Raw genomic sequence first — 21,816 nt, 5'->3', positions numbered from 1 at the left:
AGGCTACTGACTACAGAAAATAATTACCACTAAAAATATTTCTTTTAAAAAGCCAAAATTTCAATAATTAACAAATAGTTCCTAAAATTTGTGGAATAAAGCTTCTTCCCCCCTCCCAATCCCCAACCCTAAAATCATCAGGGCCATTTGTGTGCCAATACATATTCCTTTGACGCAGAACAAGCATTATCTGTTGCATGTACGACTAGAAGGCTGAACATGGAGGTGATCAATTGTTTCGTTGGCTGCAAAAGCTAATTCTTCCAATGAGTTTAGGGAAAGGAACTACAGCTGCCTTAAATCTTGAGATTCTTGGTTAAAACTACTATTCTGTTAATGCAGTCCTCTTGCAGTAAGCTGGAGAAATGAGAAACATAAGTAAGGAATCATTTTTTCTAGGTGTGGTGATGGCACTGTGGTTACGAGAAAGAGAGGGAAGAGAGGAAGAGGGAAAAGCAGGGGAAGTACCTCTCTCCCTGAAGACACACACTAGGATACATGAATTATGGTCAAAATAGACTTCAAAATAACTGGAGGGGGAACAGTGAACAGTAGATGGAGATATAGATGAACAAATCGTAAAACTAAGTGAAAGGTACATCGGGGTATTTTATGCCCTATTTTTGCATCCTTTTCCATGATAAAATGTTTAAAGATAACAGGCTTAAGATAAAAAAGGAGCAGACTTGTAAAATTGTCAAATGATAAAATAAGGCTGTGGCTTAAATTAGCTTTAGCTTTAAAAAAAAAAAAAAAAAAAGCCCCAGGAAAAACTAACTTGAATCCTATTTCAACTTGGCGCATTTATTATTGTTTTAATAAACCACTTTAGTGAAAGAGAAGTGACATATGTTAAAGGCCTACATCCTCAGCATACTAAAGAATATTCTGGGTATTTAAAAAAGCAGCCCAAATGCTCAGGAGTGCACTCAATAACCTATATACCTCTAGCACACGAGCCACACATCCTTAGAGAATTTCCCTTAATTTTGTTATTCTTCATCTCCGGTCACGCTTCTTCGTCAACTTCCTCACTGTAACGGACTGACATGGGAGATAGCTCTTTCGATTTAATGGTACAGTAGCTGCCTGTTCATGAATCATGTCATTCTAGATTGTTCTACTCTAATGACAGTGACTAAGGGTATTTTGTTTTGGGGAGAGGAGAAAATAAAAAGCCATCTTTTCCTTAAAAAACTGTAAAAGAAATAGGACATTCCCCTTCAAAGGTGAGGGGTGGGGGTGGACTAGCCTTCATTAGTTAACTGCTCTGCTGGCTGAAATTGAGAGCCTATAAATAAGAAGTTTTAAACATGCAGCGGTTTTGGGCTTTTCCTTGGGATGTAGAAAGTGGCAAAGAACATTTCTTAAACTCTAACAAGGAACAGCTGGATGATATACAAAATCATAGTATTTCTGAGCCCTCAGCTGGTGGAGGCTGCAAAGCAATTGGGGAAACTGGAGTAGAGAGGACCACCTGCCCGGAAGATACAGGGCAGTTTTCCCTCGGGCAGGGCTAGGGAGAACGGTGGCTGCTGTACAAGCCAGTCAGAAAAATTCAGCGAAGCTTTGAACATGTTTCAAGGCCAAGTGTGGGTCACGCATCACTCTGGAACGGGAGTGGTTATTTAGTGTGTGGGTCTCAGTGCAGAATGCGAACGCAGGCAGGACTCCCTGCTCAAAATTGAAGAGCTCAAGACGGTGACACCACAGCGTTGAAGCCAGCCCGAGGCCCTGCTAAGGGTGGGGCTGTGTGTGACTGCACAGGCCACATGTCATGAAGCCAGTTCTGGCTGGGGGACTCGGGTACAAAGGGACTTCCCACTCACCTGAAAGCTCTTCTCCCCCGGCCTTCACCAGTGTTCACGAGGAGAGAGGCATGCAGACGACCAGAGAAAGCCACCTGGGTGCAGACAGGGAGGTGACTGGTGGCTGCAGAGGGACACACTCAAAGCTCCACTAGCTTCTTGGGGTCAGTCAACCAATGCTACGGCCACAAGGACACTGGCAGAGACCCGTTTCTGGAAAAGCAGTAAAAGCAAAATCCATCCGCCTCTCCCAGGACACAGGCAGGTACTTAGTGCTGCTGGGGAAAGGGCAGAAGCAAATACAATATTCTCTACTCTTGGGGGTGGAGCAGGTGCAGGTAACAACAGGTGCTACCGCTGGGGATGACTCAGCAAGCCAACTCTCTAGACTCACCTCCCTACAGGGCAGAGTCTATCTGCCACAGGCAGGAGGAATGGGAACCCCACCTCCGAGGCCAAAGCACACTGGCCCCATCTGAGACCAAGGGTGATTTGGGACAACAGGGCATCTCGCCTGCTCCTGCCATGAGCCTAGCATCCAGTGAGAAGCAACAGCTGTCTATGGACGGACAGGGAAGCTTAAGGGCAGGAAGAAAGGCCTCTCTCCGACACAGGGATGCAGCGACAAGGGAAAGGGGACATGGGGAAACCTAGCACCCCGCCCCATCCTAAGCACAAGGTAACAGCAGCCAGCCCATCATTGTCGAGTTCAAGGTCTCTGGGCTCCAAGTCTCTGGGTAACGATAGAATTCTATACGCTGTAACAATACCTATAAAAAATGAACACGAAACACAACAGTTGAAGAAATTCATCACCGGCAGACTTGTACTACAAAGAGATAGTCAAGTAAAGTCTTTAATGCTGAAGAAAATTATACCAGGAGGGAATATGAATTTATACAAAGACATGAAGAGCACTGGAAATAGTATATATTAACATGAGTAAATACATAAAAGTTTTGTCTTTCAATTCCTTTAAATTTAAATCTAATTATTAATCTAATGTTCAAACAAAAGTAATAATGTTATATGGGGTTTTTAATACATGTAAAAAAGCAAAATATATGACAATAGCACAGAGATAAGGGGGTAAATGGAAGTATACTACAAGGTTCTTATGCTCAATTTTATGCAGTATTACTTGAAGGTAGACAGTAAGATTTGTACCACAGATCCTAAAGTAACCACTAAAGTAACAGACCACAGCAGTATAGCTAATAAGTCACTCAGGAGATAAATGAAGAATATTCAATTAATCCAGAAGAATTAAGAAAAAGAGAATACACGGGGCAAACAGAAAACCAACAGCGAGATGGCGGGTGGTAATCTGTTCCTGCGCTTCTCTGCCATTTGTGTGGCTTCTCCCATGACATGTCTGTTCACATCTTCTGCCCGTGCTCTCACTGCACTGAGTGGTAAGAGTTCTTACAAAATACGGATACGAGTCCTTTATCAGATACATGTTGCAAATACTTTCTTGCAGAGTACTGTCTTTTAATTCCATCCTTGGAAGCACAAAAAGTTTGAATTTTTATGAGGTTCAATTCATCAATTCTTTAATTTTCCATTCTTTCAGTGTAGTTATTTACAAAATCTTTGCCTAACCCAAGGTCTGAAAGGGGTTTTGTGTTTTCTCGTAAAAGTTTGTATCGGGCCTTACGTTTGAGTCTAAGATCCATTTTCAGGGACTGTTTTTCTAAGGTCAGCATCTAAGGTCACCCTTTTCCGTGCGGATGTACAATTGTTCTAACACTATTTTGTTGAACAGACAAATCCTTCCTTCAAAGAATTGCCTTGTTTCTTTGTTGAAAAACAATCTAATGTTAAGCATTTATCTGTGTGTGTCCATTTACACCTGTACTGTACTGTCTCGAAAACCATAGTTTTATAATAGCTAAATTTTCAGATAGGGAGATTAATTTTTCAAAATTTGAGTATTCTATGTTTTGTCCACGTATTTTTATATATTTTCACAGTTTTTCTAAATTCCATTTTATAGAATTTAAGTCTCCTTTAATTTCATCTTTGATCCTCGAATTATTTTTTAAATTTCAAAATGGCTTTCCAAGTTGTATTTTTGTTATTGACCTCTAAAGTAACTGCACTGTAGTCAGATTTTAGTGTGACATAATCAACTTTTTAAAAGGTTTCTGATGTGTAATAATTGCCAATTTTTATACACTTGACAAGAACGTGTGTTCTGTTTGGGTGCAGAAATCTACGCATGTTTGTTGTATCGAGCTCATTAAAATGTGTTACTCAAATCCTCCACACCTCTGTTGACTATAGAAAAGGAAGTCGAAACCTGCCATTGTAACAACGGAAACTTCAATTTGTCTCTGCATTTCTAAGGATTACTGTTTTTAACATGTTGAGGCTATTTTGGTATGTGCACACAGGTAGAGAAAGTCTAACTTCATTTGCATGGGCCCTCCACTCTGCAGTTTTATCACAAACCCATTTAATATGAGTATAACTACTTCAAGTTTCCTTTGTTCAGTACTTTCTTGATCTATCTTATCTTTTTATTTTCAATCTACCCAATTTGCTCTGCTGTTGGTGCGTGCCTGATAATGGGTATATATATAGCTAGTTCAAAAAAAAATCACATTTGACCCTTTGTCTTTTAATTAGAGAATGCAGTCCATTCACATTGATTTATAATTTTCAGATATTTACACTTAACTCCTACCATCTTGTTTTCTTATACAAACACTTACTAGTTTTTCCTCTTGTGTCTCTCACCCCCAAACTGATGCCCTATTTTCTCCTCTACTATTTGGAATTTACATTTACATTTGTATAGTACGATTACTACTATTTCTACTAAACTCTCTTTTGGAGATTAATCATATATTTTGTTTTTTAAAAGATTCTTCCCAGCTATGTAATATTCTACAGTTTCAGATACAATTCATAGTTAAAAACATTGAATACAATAACACAAATTAGCTAATGAAATGTTTAGACTACAGATGGCTTTTTCATGATCTAAAAGATATCAGGTCCTATTTCAATTTTTTCTCATAAGCTTTATACAAACAACATTAATTTAAAAGACCTCAACACCATTGTTCATTACAAGATTTTATATCAAATTTTAAAATAATAAAACTTTCATTTCAAGTATATCACAGTAAATCATTGTTTTTGTTTAACATGAAAAGTTTATTTGCTCAGTACACCAGAGGGAGGCAAGCACTGTCAGACAAATGCACAGTAATACTCAGACCAACAGAAAACAGTGACATAGCTTAAATGAGGGGAAATCTCTTTAAATGTTATGACTACCTACTTCCAAGAAGAATCTTTTCTTCAGTTAATGATACATTTCAATAAAATAAAGGATAATGGATTAGGTGAAAGTCAGCTTGTGAATTTTCCTTAAAAATAAAATTCCAACTCTATTAATCCATGCCAGCTAAACACCGTAACTACAATTTCCAAGTAAGTGCCAAAGGAGACGAAGGGGTCTTTTTCGCTCTAACAGTCCAGAGGAAAGCAGTCACTACAAATACAGCAGGCAGACTGTTAAGACCGACTCCGTTAGAGCTGCGCTGAGTTTCAGTCTCAGCGCTCTCATTGTGCTAAGTGCTCGTCATTAGCATGGCACGTTTTGGTCCATGATACAGCTTAATGCCAAGACAGAGCCCAATTCCCAATGTGTTACAGATACACATAGATCACTCTGTGTGTGTGTGCGTGTGTGTGAGAGTGAGAGAGCCAGCATACTTCCACATACGAAGGCAGGTTTTTTCCCGGGAGGAACTTATAGGAAGTAGTCTGGGGTGCGCCGGGTAACGTGAGGCTCTCCACGACGAGGTGCTGGGTCAAACTGAAGGCTGTCAATGGCAAAAAAACAAAAAACAAAACAAAACAAAAAACAAAAACCCCAACAGTTAAAGGATTTGAAATTGTAAGCAAACAAATCAACGCTATGGCTGAAATGAACAAGTCACTCCAGGTACTTTCCATGAAACCACCTCCCAGAGCTACGGTGGAAATCTAAGCAGATAAAACGTCGACCTCGGCGCCTGGAAGAAAAGGTCTGCAGTATCATCGTGAGTTAAATGGAAGTGGTAAGAGCACACGTGCTTGTTCTGCGAGACTTCAGGACAAAGTATTCGGTCTTTTACTATTAAGAATGATGTTAGTTGTGGGTGTTTTGTAGATGCCCTTCATCAGGATGAGGAAGTTCCCTTCCCTGACTAGTTTATTATTTTTATTACGAAAGGGTGTTGCGTTTTGACAGCACTTTTTCGGGCTTTACTGAGATGATCATGTGTTTTTTGTCCAATAAACTATGAATATAGTTTATTCCCTTGACTGATTTTCATGTTCTGAACAAACTTTGCATTCCTGGGTTAAATCCCACTCGGCCATGGTGTATCACCCTTTTTATACCTCGCTGCCCTCCGTTTGCTCGTATCTGGTTGCAGGAATCTGCATCTACACACTGACAGTATTTAGCTGTAGTTTCTTTATCATGTCATGGATTTTAGTATTAGGGCTACACAGGCCTCAAAGAATGAGCTGAGAAGTAATCCCTTGCTTATGTTTTTGGAGATGTTTGTGAAGGATTGGCATTAATTCTTTTTACTTTTAAAAGATTTTATTTTTAGATAGAGGTGAACGGAGGGAGAAAGAGCGCTAAACATCGATGTGTGAGAGAAACATTGATCAGCTGCCTCTTGCACGTACCCTGACCAGGGACCAGGCCTGCAACCTAGCCGTGTGCCCTGACCAAGATCGAACTGGCGACCTTTCATTTTGCTGGACGACGCCCAACCATCAGAGCCACACCTGTCAGGACTTGATTCCTCTTTAAGTATATGGACAGTTTCTCACAGAAGCCAGTGGGGCCTGGACTTCTTTTGTAGAAAGCTTTAAAATTATGAATTCAATTTCTTTACTTGCTACAAGTATATTCAGATATTCTATTTTTTTAACCTTCTAAAAATATTTTATTTATTTATTTTTAGAGAGGGAAGGGAGGGAGAAAGAGAGAGAGAAAGAAACATCAATGTGTGGTTGCTGGGGGCTGTGGCCTGCAACCCAGGCATGTGCCCTGACTGGGAATCGAAACTGTGATGCTTTGGTTCTCAGCCCGTGCTCAATCCACTGAGCTACGCCAGCCAGGGCTCAGATATTCTATTTCTAACTGAGTTGGTTTTGGTAGTTTGTCTTTCTAGGAATTTTCCCATTTCACTCAGGTTACCTAATGTGCTGCCACACAGTTATTCATGACACTCCCTTATAATTCCTTTTATCTGAGTCAGGTCAGCAGTGAGTTTGATAATGTGTCTTCTCTCCTTTTCTTGGCCAGCCCAGTTTTTTCATTGGAAAAAAGTTAATGTTTTTGTTAAAAATAATCACCTTTTGGTTTTGTTGATTTTCTCTGTTGTTTTTCTACTGTTTCATTTCATTTTCACACTGAACTTTCCTTGCACTGGGTTTAGTTTGCTTTTCTTTTTCTGGTTCCTTTGTATAAAGTTAGGTTTCTGATTTGAGATCTTTCTTGATTTTTAATATAGGCATTTACAGCTATAAATTTTCCTACGAACACTGTTTTCACAGTTATCCCCTAAGTTTTGGTACATTCTATTTTCACTGTCAGTTTTCTCAAAGTATTTTGTAATTTCCCTTGTGATTTCTTCTTTGAACTATAAGTTATTTAGGAGTATGCTAACTTTCACATGTTTATAAACTTTCCAGTTTTCCTTCTGTTATTTCTAATTTCACTGCATTGTGTTTGGAGAACAGACTTTGTATGTTGATTCTAGTCTTCTTAAACCGAGGCTTGGTTTATAGCCTAGCACATAACCAATCTTGGAGAACGTCTCACATGCATTTGAGAAGACTGCATTCTGCTGCTGTCAGGGGGAGTGTTCTGTGGATGTTAGGTATAGTCAGTGCACAGTGTTTCTCAAGTCTATTTCTTTACTGATCTTCTGCCTAGTTTTATTCATGAAAGTGGTATAATCAAGTCTCCAACAATTATTGGTGAATTGTCTAGGTCCTTCTTCAATTCTTTTAATTTCTGCTCCATATACTCTAGGGCTCTGTAGTTCAGTGCATGCTTTAGAGTTGGTCTCTCGTCCTGGTGGTGTGAGTCTTTCATCATTATGAAATATGCTTTATGTCTAGTAACCATTTTTAAAAAGATTTTATTTATTTATTTTTAGAGGGAAGGGAAGGAGAAAAGAGGGAGAGAAACATCAGTGTGTAGTTGCCTCTCGCATGCTTCCTACTGGGGACCTGGCCTGGAACCCAGGTATGTGCCCTGACTGGGAATCGAACCAGTGACCCTTTGGTTCACAGGCCAGCACTCAATCCACTGAGCCACACCAGCCAGGGCTCTAGTAACAACTTTTTATTTTGAAATCTGTTTTGCCTGATTATTTTATCCAGTCCAATGTTCTCGTGGTTGCTATTTGCATGGTGTTACCTTTTTCTACCATTTTACTTTTAACCTATCTATACTTTTGAATGTAAATTATGTTTCATGTAGATATCCAGACACTGTATCTTAAAAAAAAATGGTAATATCTGCCTTTTGTTTGCACTGCTTAAATTGCTCACATTTAGTGTTATTGCTATGACTGAATTTATATCTTTCATTTAAAAAATGTGTCTTCTTTAGCTCCTGGTTCCTGCTTTAACTGCTTTCTTTTTAAATAAAAGAATATTTTCTAGTTTACCATTTACATTCCTTTAACAACTTTACAATTACTTTTCTTAAATTATTAGTGCTTGCTCTAGAATTACAGTACACAACTTAACATGAAATTCTACTTCAGATTTATACTGACTTAATTCTAGTGCATTATAGAAACTTACTCCTATGTAGTATACAGAACTCCTTTCCATTGCCCTCCCTTTTTTGCTATTGATGTTATATACACAGTATATGTACATACATTACAACCCCCCAAAATACTTGTAGTTTTACATAATCTGATGACCTTAAACAAGCCGAGAAAGGAGAGCAAGTACATATTTATAGGTTTTGTCATACTAACCTCATTTTTATTTTCTTCATGTTCTTCCTTAGGATTCAAGTTACCATCTAGTGTTACTTTTTTACTTCAATAAGCTTTATTCCCACCCATCTCCTCTGTCCGGTTCCTGTCAAATACACTACATTTGCATATATTTCCCATAAATTCAACTACACTACAAATATATCCACATTGTGTGATGCGACTGGTTTTTAAATCGGCTCAGAAAGCTGCAACTGCACTTCTGCAACAGCCACTGTGTGCACACGCGTGCATGTGATTTACTTTCTGGTGTCATTTGCTTTCAGCCTGAAGTAGAACCTTTAGGCATGTCTGCTGGTATTGAATTTTCTCAATTTTGCTTATCTGGGAACATTTTTCTTTTGCATTCGTTTTGAAGTTTTGCTGGATATACGATCTTGGCTGAGTTTTTTATTTTCAGCACTTTGAATGAATATATTGTCCCCTTGCCTTTCTGATGAGACTGTCAGCTGATTATCCTATTCAGGTTCCCCTTCATAAGTCATTCTTCTCTTACTGCTTCCTAAGATTCTTTCTTTTAGACTTTTAGCATTTTAACTATGACATGCTGGGCATGGATTTCTTTGAATTTATCCAAGTTAGAGTTGAGTTTCTTGGATGTGCAAATTAATGTTTATCATCAAATTTAAGAAGCTTTCAGCCATATTTCTTCAAATATTCTTTCTGTTCCCTTTTCCTCCCCTCTCCTCCTTATGGAACTTCTGTACACTTACACTGATGTGCTTGAAGATGTCCTCGTTTCTGAGGCTCTGTTCATTTGTCCTTCATTATTTTCCCCTGTTAAACTTCTTGCTCTGCTCCTTCACTTGATGCTGCTAGTATCGTGTCAGGAGAGTGATGTGAGCCCTCGTAACTGGTTTCTACCATGATACTCATTGTTTTCAACAGAATGTTTGGGCCTGGGACTCCCTACCCTCTGTTCCAGGTAAGATCAGTCCTCTCAGCCAGAGCTGAGGAACGTTTTGTTCTGCCTCTCACCCTGAACTTCTATGCTGCTGCTTTGAAGCTGTTTCTGCCTCCACCCCCCATTATTTTATTTTTTTCCTTTTTGCGGAAGCTAGTGTGCATAGGGTTTGTTACCTGTGTCTTTCTTAAATTGAGATGTAACTGACATATCATTCTCAGGTGTACACATATGCTTCCATAAATGTATATATACACTTCGAGAAACAAGCACCACAACGTGTCTAGTTAGCATCCATCACCACACGTAGTTACCAAGTTTTTATCTTGTGGTGAGAACTTTTAGGATCTATTCTCTTAGCAACTTTCAAATATATGGCACAGTGTTAATTAGTCACCATGCTCGACATGACACACCCCTATTTCACCACTTCCTGGTGACCCCCCCCCCGCCCCCCATTCTCTGAGCAGGAGAAGGAAAAGAACACCCAGGACCCAGCATTCTCACTCCACCGTGCACACTGGGAGGAGAGCTTCGGCCCCGGGAGCGAGACAGGGGAAGGGGATCCCAGCCTGCCTGACGGCACCCACGAGGAACACAGCTTCTGTGACCCAGGACAGGGTAGGTATGCTCTGCTGGCCTGTGGCCCCCTGGGGGTAAGACTGGGAGCTGGGGAAAGGGCAGAGCTCCCCTCTTCCGGTCCACACCCACGCACAGTGCTGTGCCCAGCGTTGTTCCCACACGAGGGATCGAGGACTAGGGGCAGGGAGTCCACTGTGGCTCAAATTCCACAAACTCTGGCTGTTACTACTGAGATTTAATAGATTTCCTAGAATAAGTGTTTCTCTATTTGCAGTACTACTTAAAACAATTTCCAAAATTTCTGAAATACTTGTTCAAAATAAGTTTCTCCAGTTAAGCAGTTATTTCCATTGGGGAGAGAGTTTACCACATTTCTCACTCCACTGTTCCAGAAGCAGAAATCCTCTACCTCCTGTTTTAATCATCTATGTTTTAAAGTTTCCTTTTAAAAGTGATCACGTAACAACTGAAATTTAGAGTTACTTACAAGGAATATTTCAGAGTGTCATCCAATTCCATGATGGCAGCCTGGTTCCCACAACGATAGCAGTAATTGGGCGCACTGAAAATGGTGACCACGTTCCGATCGTGGCACCAGTTATAGCCCTGCAGCATTCAAAAGACAAGTATCATCACTATAAAGCTGTAATCTCGACACAGATAAATGTACACTTACACACTGCAGACACGTTCTGTGGAAACGCAGTCTTTTAAGTTACCTTACACAGTACCCATCACTAGTTCGTGCACCTGCACAGAACGCCCCACTGTCGGGCGCAGGGTTTTGTTACCACATGGAGCTCAGCACAGGCTTTGTTTCGGCTTAACGTATGGCTGCCATCTCAGCTAGGATCTGTACTCAATTCCTCCCACCGTTAGGGCAGATTTTCTTCCTTTTTTTAAATCCATTTTTAGAGAGGAGAAGGAGGGCAGGAGAAAGGAAAGGGGGAGGGGGGGAGAGACAGAGAGAGAAAGGGAAACACTGACTTGTTTTTCCACTTTTTAAGCACTCATCAGTGGCTTCCTGCATGTACCCTGACTGGATGTTGAAGCGGCAACCTCAGCGAATCGTGACGACACTCGGACCAACTGAGTGACCTGGCCAGGGTGGGAGAGTCCTTGTAAGTTGTGTCCATTTTTGCTTTACGTATTTTGAATCTATTATTAGGTAAATACAGGCCAGTTTTCTCTAGTAGTGACCTCTTTTTACTTCTAATTATACCTTTTGTCTGAGAGCCCGTTCTGATTCATACTATTAGCTGTGCTTTGCCCATTTATCTAAATGATACGCCAGCACAGCATTTTCCATCCCTTGCTTCCAGGGGGTGGTGTCATCATGTTCCACATAAATCCCAAACAGCAGCTAAATTTTGAGTGTTTATCCAATTTGAGCCTCATCTTTTACAGAAATAAAAATTTTCATCCATTTAATTATTTAATGTTTACTGATATAATTAGATTTATTATCTTTATAAAAATTTATGTTATTATGTTCTCCCTCCTCCTCTTGCCCTTATTGGCTTTGTAAAATGTCCTCTTACATTTTGAAGCTATCTCCTATTGGTTTGGAAGGGTTATATTCTATTTATTTTCCTTTAGTATCTACAACACAGTAACATCACAGTAGAAAATTCTGGCAGGCATCAACTTAGAACTAAGTGGCCCAGGTTAACACCACCAGCTATGGGATTAACACATTTCAGGACCTCGGACGTGATGCTCAGAAAAGGACACAGTATCATTATGTGGTTTACCCACCAAAACACGCCCTGAATCTAAAGCAGTAAGGAAGCGTCAATCAAATCACAAATGAAAAACATTTATACAGGATAAAATTGCTTGCACTTTTCAAAAAATGTCAAGATTATGTAAAACAAAGAAAATCTGAGAAATTATTTCCACATCAAAGGTGACCACCTGTAGCACGATCCTGGATTAGATTATACAGACATATATTCAATTACATGTTGCTATAAAAGCCATTAGTGATATAATTAAAATTTGAATACAGTGTCTAGGTTAGATAATAGTACTACATCAACGCAAATTTAATGACTGTCATAAGTATAGTGTGGTTATGTAAGAGAAAAGTCCTTACTTTTACAAAATACACGTGTAAATCTGGGGGTAAAAGAGCGTCGTATCTGCAACTCACATTCAAACAGTTGAAAAGAAAGTGATGTGTGTAAGAGAAGGGGGAGGAACAAAGAAACAGAATGACAAAGCATGTATTTAAATATTTATATTTGAGGACTCTGACTTCAAGATATAAAGGAATTATTCGGTACTGTTTTGCAACTTTTCTCTAAGTCTAAATTAACTTCAAAAGAGAGTTATAATTTTGCCATAGCAAACTACTACTTTCGCTGCTTGCAAAGGCCAGCCAAGTTCTTTCTCCTCCCACTTAGATAGTGCTGAGGATTGTTTCTGCTATTCTAACGCATGAAGGCTTTGTTAAAGACACATGTATTTATTTGAAATAAAGATCGCCCTCCTGTAGGGAAAGGACATACCTCCATCACAAGCTGGTGCGCACGAGAAACCAGTGTGAGACCATTGGCATGATTAAATGTTTCGGAAATGTCTTGTCCAAACGTGTAGCCAGCACCGCGCGGTGAAATACCCCACCCGCCGCGATCATCTGGATCTGACCACAACAGATCACACATTGGGCCCTGGTCAAGAAAATTAAGTTTGTGTTATAAATTATTAGCAGTCATGTTTAACTAATTAAGCTTCACTACAACGTGGTTGTATTTCTTTCCATCTGACTTAAACTAAGTTTACCTCGTGTGGAACTTCCTGTAAACGGTCCAGGGCTCTGATATGATCCAGTGTGTCTATGGATGGAGAGAGGCCACCGTGGAGGCAGAATATCTGTTCGTGAATTTAAAAAGAAAATCAGTTAATTGCTAAAAATTAATGCAAAGTAAGTAATGAGTATAAATGTCAATCCTAACAGCTCTTTTGAAAATAAAGTTTAAAAATATTCACTATGGAGAATTTACAGGATATGATGAAAAAGAAAACAAAAATCACATCAGAGAGAGATGTTAATATTTAAATGTATCTTTTTGTCCTTTTTTCTTTAAAACTCCGAGTGTTTTACGCAGCGTTCGTCCCTTTCTCTGGTGACGGGACCTGGGTCCTGGTGGCCCATCTCCGACTCGTCCGGTGGCCGCTGCTGTGTCAAGTTTCCCCTCTCCACAAAGACCCCACAGGCCCCATTCCTGGAGCCAGTGACTTTCCAGTTTGTTTTAATTTTTCTGAGTGCAAAATCATGCTTGCAAATATTTGTTTTCTCTTCTTTTCAGTATTTAAACCTTTTAATTCTTCTTACTGCTCAGTATACTGGCTAGAGTTTCCAAAACAAAACTAAATAATGCAAGTTAGCATTTTTGTGTGTTTTGTTTTGCTCTTTTTTGTAAAACACCTATTCCCAGGCCCAACTTCTAGGGATTTGGAATCAAATTTTACAGGGAATTTTTCTCCTGATTTTGACAAGACAGTTTCTGATACTTTGCTAGTAAGTATAGTAACCCTCCTTCTTTTTCCCGCAATCCCTTCACCCCATAACCTCCCCCGCCTTAGCAGTATTCCTGCTCTCCATTTACGAATTTGTCTCTATTTTGCTTGTTAGTTCAGTTTGTTCATTAGATTCCACATATTGAGTGAAATCATAAGGTATTTTTGTCTTTCTCTGACTGGCTCATTTCATTTAGCATAATGCTCTCTAGGTCCATCCATGCTGTCACAAAGGGTAAAAAATAAAAGTTTCTTGTTTTTTTTTATGGCAAAGTAGTATTCCAATGTGTAAATGTCCCATAGTTGTTTAATCCATGCCTCTACTGATGGACAGTTGGGCTGCTTCCATATCTTGGTGATTGTAAATAATGCTGCAACGAACACAGGGGTGCTTATGTTCTTTGCAATTAATGTTTTGGGGTAACAAACAAAATTTTAAAAGTATCACATTGTTTTCTTTCATTTTAGCAAGTGCAGGCAAAAGGCTGTCCTTCTAAATTAATTACCACACTCCAAAATCACGGCTGGGAACATGTGATCCATTAGGATCACACAGAAAAGGTCCTAACCAAATTATTCCCACAGCAGTCCGAGAGGATCTACTACACCCCTGACAACTCTGGGATTTTACAGTTTAAAAACTGTAGTTATATAGTATGTTTTATATTTATATTAAAACCAGTTCAAGCTCATAGGGATTACATCTATAAACTGGGATAACAGGAAACAAATAATTTTTTTCTTGTACTTTTGAATTTTATTTTTATGTAGTTTTTTTACAGTATGTCTGTAATACTTGTTATAGGTAGAAACAAAGCATTCATTTCTTAGTAAAAAAGTGTAATACGCAATATTACTGCTTGCAATTTTCATGAAAATTGGAATAAAAAGTTATTAATGATGGACAGTAAACCCTCATATGTGAAGACAGTTTTAAAAGAATAGCTTTGCTTTACTAGTATTATATGTTAAGGTCTTAATCATTCATTTATCATATTTTATTGTAATAGAAAAGTATATTGGCATATTATCTGGCCAAAAGATTTAAACACATATCTAGTAATAACATGAAAATTTTGTGGTCTCAATATGCATAAATCTTATGCAAGTCCCTGCTCTAAAATCTTTAAAAGAGAACCAGGCCCACACCCCCACCCCCTGCCAGCCAAGGGGATGAAAAACACATCATATAAATCTAGACCCCAGACTACTAGGAGAAAATCTTTTCCTACTTCTATTCCGCCCCAGCCCCCAGCCCCCAGAAGAGCACACACACACACACCTGTCCGTCTACTAGAGCTGTAAGTGGGAGATAATCAAACAGATCTGTGAAGTATCTCCAGACATTGGCATTTCCGTACTTTCGTAGGCATTCATCATAGAAGCCATATACTTGGGTAATTTGTCGGCTTTCGTGGTTTCCTCTCAATATTGTAATGCGTTCTGGATAACGCACCTAAAGGAAAAGCAAAAACACAAAAACAACAAAACAAAAACAAAGAGGAAAAAAAAACATGGTGTAAACCATTATTTTTACCAGTGACATGTTAAATATATTAACCTATGACCCATCCCTTTAAATCACTCTTTTGTCTGCTAGTAAGTTAAATGTAAGTAAAATCTTTTTCAGAGTAAAAAATGTTCTCATTCATAACCATTGATTAAATTATCACAAAATATTTTGGGTAGGCATACTTCTTCATTATTGTTTGGAATCCTCATTAACTGATACCTATATCACTGTAATAAACGTGTACGTGATTCTTTCAAATACCTTTCTCCTTAAACTGTCACTAGTTTTCTAAATCTCCTCAGAACAGTGTGACTTCTTACTTTAAAGCATACTTTAAAGCATACCATTTAGTTAGGAACATGTCTGATAAGTTACAAAAAGCATCAGATTCTGTAAACCAAATTAACCAAAAGCTGCAAATACATACTTCTTCTACGCATGTATATTCACTAAGCACCCATTATATATGTCCAGGCTTAAACTCAGTGCTTACAATGAGGTCAGGTCTCCACAAGTACAACACTACAGAACGCCTGCGCTTTAGGGACTAATCTCACTAAAGAAGTATGTGAACTAAATAATAGAAGGCAATAAACCACTACCTAACATAAATAAGGGGTGAGACAAGACTCTTCAGAGTAATTTCAAGGAAAAGAGGAAGGCTAGAATGGTTGAAGACTTCGTGGAAGAATAGCTGGAGTTGAGTTTTGGCATAAGGGGTAAAAATTCACAGAGTGATCCCATGAAGAAACTGGATGGAGACAGACTGAGCACTGCAATACTCGGATTTGATCTGCTACCAACTACTGGCAGGGAAATTCAGGCTACAGTCCAGAGGGCCAGGCTAGGAGGACTTTGAGCTTGAGTCTACTGGCAACGTGATATCACTGAAGAATTTGGGTGGGAGCAGGGAAGTGACAAGATGAAAGTGTTAAAAGAGATTTAATCAGGCAGCATATGCAAGGGCAAGGAGAATTTGGAGGGGGTCAGATCTTAGAAGCAGAAATATTAGTTACTACTATTACTGCTATGGCAATAACCAGGCTGGAATGCTAAAATACAATCTGGGTGGAGACAGTAAAAACAGAAAGACACAAGGATAACAGACTTCTCAAGGCAAGAATTTTAAAAGACTTGTTTAAAAAAAAAAAGATTTGTTAATTGACTAAACATGAAGGATGAACAACCAAGTCAAAAACGATCCCAAGACTTCAGCAATGGATTCCCCAAGAGAAAGATTTACCAGGAGTAACCAGGAAAGTTTAATGTATTATTCTTATCTCTCTTTTAAAAGGTATAAAACCAACTATTATTTTAAGGGTTATAAACTGAATGAATTGTTAAATAAAACAGAAGATACACAATACTGCCACTTTGGCCTTTTGCTGGTTTAAGCTCGAAAAAAACTGAATTTCATTAATCATACCTTTAATGCTACAAGAAGAGTCACAGTCTCCACCGAATAATAGCCTCTGTCTACATAGTCGCCCATGAACAGGTAGTTTGTATCTGGTGATTTTCCTCCAATTCTAAAGAGTTCCATAAGATCATGGAATTGACCATGAACATCTCCACAGACGGTAACAGGACAGCGAACCTCTTGAACATTTGACTCTTTCGTTAAAATTTCCTTAGCCTGTCAGGAAAAGAATATTAACAATTAAAAAAAGATTCTATCACAAACTTAAAAGCATCGTTCCTTATGTATTAAAATAAAATGTGGGGGAAAAAACCTGAAACATGCCTTATAAAATCATAAAACTAAAACCCCACAGTGAGATACCCACTTTACACCCCAGCAGGATGGCTCAATTAAAGACAGATAACAGCAAGTGCGTGTGAGGATGTGCAGAAACTGGACCAGCACACACTGCTGGTGAAACGAAAAGTGGTGCAGCCACCGTGGAACAGTCAGGCAGATCTTCAACAAGTTAAAAAACAGAATTACAGTTTGATCCTGCAATTCCACTCTTAGATATATACTTAAAAGAAATGAAAAGTTATGTTTACATGTGTTCGCACAGCATTATTCACAACAGCTGAAAAGTGGAAAACACTCAAATGTCCATTAATTTGTGAATGAATAAAATGGACTACTATTCAGCGATTAAAAAAAAAAAAAGTCCTGATACGCGCTACAATGTTGGAAACATTACACACTAGCCTCCCACTAGTCACAAGGTTCCAAGATCCCAGTAGATGCCAGAAACTGCGACGGTACCAAATCCTGCACACATAATTAAAGTAGAACAATCATAACAACATACTGTAATAACAAAGTTAATATGGTCAGTCATTCCAGGGGACTCTTTGCTGGAGTCTCCTCATGGGCTCAAAGCTTTCTGGCACATGTTGTCATCCACTGGAACACGTTTTCTGTTCACATCTTCCACGCACAAATTTAATGTCTTATCCCTCTGAACTAAGCCCTTTTCACACATTGTGTCTGTAACTTTTGCAGTCTGAGGTGGGACACCAAAACCAGCACGGCTTTCTTTTCCCTTTTTCACAATTCCATGGATAGAAGACTCATTCTCAGCACAGACCTTTGCAACCTTGGCACGTGATTTTTTTCCCGTGCTTTATTAAATTGAGAACTTCCACCTTTTCCCTTGAAGGAAGCACTTTAAGACTTCTACTTGGCATATCTGAATTGCCAGCATCAGTACTCTTGCATTTGGGGGCCATTATTAAGTACAGTAGGGTGGCTTGAACACAGGCACTGTGATACCTCAACAGTGGATCTGATCGCCATGATGGCTACTAAGCGACTCACGCGAGAGGAGGGTGTGCCCAATGGAGATGCTGGACAGAGGGATGAGTCGCATCCTGGAAGGACAGAGCGGGACAGCGAGGGATTTCATCACGCTCCTCAGAAAGGCGTACAATTTAAAACTTACGAATTGTTTATTTCTGGATTTTTTCTATGTAATATTTTTGGCCTACGGTTGACTTTGGGTAACCACTTGTGGAAAGTGAAACCGTGGATATGGTGGGGACTGCTGTATTAAGTGAAAGGAGGCAGTCACAAATTGTCATATATTGTATGACTCTATTTACCATGAATGTCCATAACAGACAAACCTACAGAGACAGGAAGTAGACTGACTGGTGGCTGCCTAGGGCTGGGGAGTCTGGGGGAGGGACGTAATGGCTAAGCGTACACACAGGGTTTCTTCTGGGGGTGATGAAAATGTTCTGATGGATCCACATCTGTGAATGTACTAAAAGCCACTGAACTGTACATTCTAAATGGATGAATTGTATGGTGTAGGAATTACAGCTTAATAAAGCTGTTTTTAAAAAGACAATCATAAGTTAAGAAAAACTCACAAATTTTAGAAAGAAACACATTCTTTCACCAATTCATAAGCCAAACTCCAACTTCTTTATTCCAACTGTTTTACATTTAACGGGGCAAGTTAGAATATATCCTCATAAGGCTCTGAGTTTATATATATATATAGTTTCTATATAAACAAGACAAATTAAATGTACAGACTGAATTCAAGTTCATTACACCTCATCTATTTAGCAACTTTGCCTAATAGGAAAAAGATCCCAGAATCATAACAAAATAATAAAAATAATAAATAAAAAGGCCTCTGAAGGCCTGTAATAAAACAGGTATGATGAAAGTATATATACCTTCCCATCAGCCCCCAGAAGCATCTATCAGGCCTTAGTCTGGGTCTCTTCACTTCTCACGTACAGAATTCTAGTACGCTATTTATTGTATGTCCAGGTCTGTGAGAGATGATCAATGGAAAACCAGGACGGACAAGAGGTGAGAACTGGGACTAATGCAAAATACAAACTAGTAAGAAACAGCCTCACCGTGACGGTGATGGCAGTGAAAATGACACGGGGCAGCCAAAGGGAAACCCTCAGGATGAGGCCGACAGCAGAGCCCAGCGGAGGATGGCTACTGCTGGTGGGAGGGTGAGATTTTAGGGACAGACATTTCTCTGCTCCTCCGGGGGTCTGACGACCTGAAGAGCATTTAAGAACATGGGTTTTCAGTCTCTCTGCACATAAAGCTCCCATTTCTCTGTATCTTCATCAACTCACTTTACCATTCCTGTCAATCAGTGAGTGCACAACAGTTACCTTTTAATTTGCATCTCTGATACTTTTTAAAATGCAGCTTGTCATGTTTGCTGGTCATTGGATTTTTGTGTGTGTGTGAAATATCTACCACAAAATTAGCCTGATTTTCCTCCTTGGTTGTTTATATGTTCCCTATTGATTTTTACTAGTTTTGTTTATTTTTAGCATTAGAAATATTTACCTTGGACTGGTTTTATGCATTTTAAGTATCTTCTCACAGTCCGGGGCTGGTGTTTTCATTTTGCTTAGTGCTACTAAAGCTTTGTTGTTGTTTCTAAACTTTAAAATACCCAAATTTACCACTCTTCTCCCTTTATGGTCTGTGCTATTTGGGTCTTGTTTTAGAAACTGTATCCTACGCAGAAGTCAAAAAGGCACTCCTGTATTTTTATCTCAGGAGTTTTTGCTTTCACATTTTACAAGTCTTTAATCCAGAGCTGTAATCGTATGGTATACAATCTTTTGTTGTATGGTATAATGTAGGGAATTAGTTTTAATTTTATTACTAATGATTAGCCAACTGGCCCAGCATTATTTACTATACTGTGCCATCCTTTCCTCGCTAATTTGTAATGTCACCTCTGCCAAGCTTTTGTAAAAAACTATGACTGCATCCTGATTTCTAAGATCCGGACACAACCTTGCAAACCCTCTCAGACTCTCTTCACCGCCTCTTTTTCAGAGGGAGCTGCCTTGCTCTCCAACTGCTCTGCTGTCATCACGGATGGTTCCCTTGCCCAGCCGGAGCTGTCTGGAGTCTAAGCTGAAGCTGTGGACCTGCCTGGCCCTGGTTCTAGCTATGCTGAGCTGCTGCTCCACTTCCAGACATGGATGGAATGCCACAGGTGGGATGTGGGACTGGCTTCTTGAGCAGGTGCTGAGAGCTGGGTATTGTGTTATGGAAAGTTGAGAGCTTTCCATAACACAATATGGAAATATGTGCTAGTTATCTCTCCACAGAGCGAACCTGAACTACCAGGAAGAGGGAGAAAAGAGGGAACCAGGGAAACAAATTTCCCTCTAAGGTAATGTATCATATTGCATTGCTTCACAGCTTCTCCCACCTTCTTTTTTCTCCTTCACCCTACAACCTCGGGCTTGCACTCCCCAAATAAAATGTCAGCTCTTTAACCCTTGTCTTGGGTTCCATTCTCATTGGTCCCCACCCTTGTGTCAGTAACAGATAGATTTAACTACTATAAGAAATATAATAACTGGGCCCTGGCTGGTGTAGCTCAGTAGACTGAGCATGGGCTATGAACCAAAGGCAGCAGGTTCAATTCCCAGTCAGGGCACATGCCTGGGTTGCAGGCCAGGTCCCCAGTAAAGGTGCATGAAAGGCAACCACACAGATGTTTCTTCCCCTCTCTTTCTCTCTCCTTTTCCCTCTAAAAATAATTAAATAAAATCTTTAAAAAAGAAATATAATAACTGGAAGTAGGCTCCCCTTCCTACTCCTTTTATTAAAAACTATTTGGGCATTTCTAGCCCTTTCATCAAGCCTGACATATAAATTTTAGAACTGGTCAAGTCCTATGGAAATCTTGAGATTTAAACTCAATTGGCAGATAAGATTTTGCAGAAATAGTAAAAAAAATTAGACTCTTCAAGTCATATAACATTAAGAATTTAACAAGCTAATCTTACTTATAATAAAAAACTAAAGGAAACATTACCAAAAACAGGAAAGATTATTTAACATACAGTACCTGTACAGGACGTTTATCAAGTTGACAAAGCATTCACTCGATGTATACACCGTCCACAGAAATCACCCGACACATCGACATGCTCCTGAAGGGTAAGGCTCACGCATTCACACAGCACACACCTGTCATGTGTCTGCTGGGGGCCCGGTGCCAGAACTACCCTCTCTAGCCTCCACACGCTGGCTTCGACCGGCTCAGCCAAACAAAAGAACAGCTTCCGTATACAGTAAGATAAAAGAGAAGCCTGGGAAAATGTTTATAACACAGAAGATAAATAGGAACACATTGATAACCACCATATAAAGATATTTGTAGAATAAATCGTAATATGTATCAAAAATCACTGATTCCGTCAATCTTAAGAGAAGTCCTAATAAGCTATATACATATTCTTGAAAAAGAGCATTTAAGGATATAAAGCTTCAAATTAGCCATCTTCATTTAAATTGTTAAGTGAAAGGAGGCTTATAACTATTTTTATACCAATTTACGTACCATGGAAAGTTCTATTCTTTTGTATTTTAACATCAAAAAGTTGATTTTAAGTCTTGGCAAGGAGATTTTCCGTAATATTGATGGCTTTTAATAGTTTCATGACATAATTTCAACACTGTGAAGTTTT

The 21,816-nt window shown here is 39.2% G+C and overlaps 1 protein-coding gene across 1 annotated transcript in view; it reads right to left on the bottom strand.

The window, feature by feature from the left end:
• Positions 1-4,955: 4,955 nt before the first annotated feature.
• Positions 4,956-21,816, bottom strand: part of PPP2CB (protein phosphatase 2 catalytic subunit beta) — a 28,048-nt gene continuing 11,187 nt past the window's right edge. The window contains exons 2-7 of the mRNA XM_045821361.1: positions 16,802-17,011; positions 15,145-15,318; positions 13,125-13,214; positions 12,851-13,012; positions 10,825-10,943; positions 4,956-5,650 (exon numbers count right to left, since the gene is read on the bottom strand). Of these exons, the coding sequence (XP_045677317.1) occupies positions 5,578-5,650; positions 10,825-10,943; positions 12,851-13,012; positions 13,125-13,214; positions 15,145-15,318; positions 16,802-17,011 (828 nt within the window). The 3' untranslated portion in view covers positions 4,956-5,577. The remainder of the gene's footprint in view (positions 5,651-10,824; positions 10,944-12,850; positions 13,013-13,124; positions 13,215-15,144; positions 15,319-16,801; positions 17,012-21,816) is intronic.

The sequence above is a fragment of the Phyllostomus hastatus genome, unplaced genomic scaffold, assembly GCF_019186645.2.
Source record: "Phyllostomus hastatus isolate PE091 unplaced genomic scaffold, TTU_PhHast_1.1 phas_scaffold_46, whole genome shotgun sequence".
NCBI classification, from domain to species: domain Eukaryota; kingdom Metazoa; phylum Chordata; class Mammalia; order Chiroptera; family Phyllostomidae; genus Phyllostomus; species Phyllostomus hastatus.
This window is presented reverse-complemented; position numbering and strand designations above follow the sequence as displayed.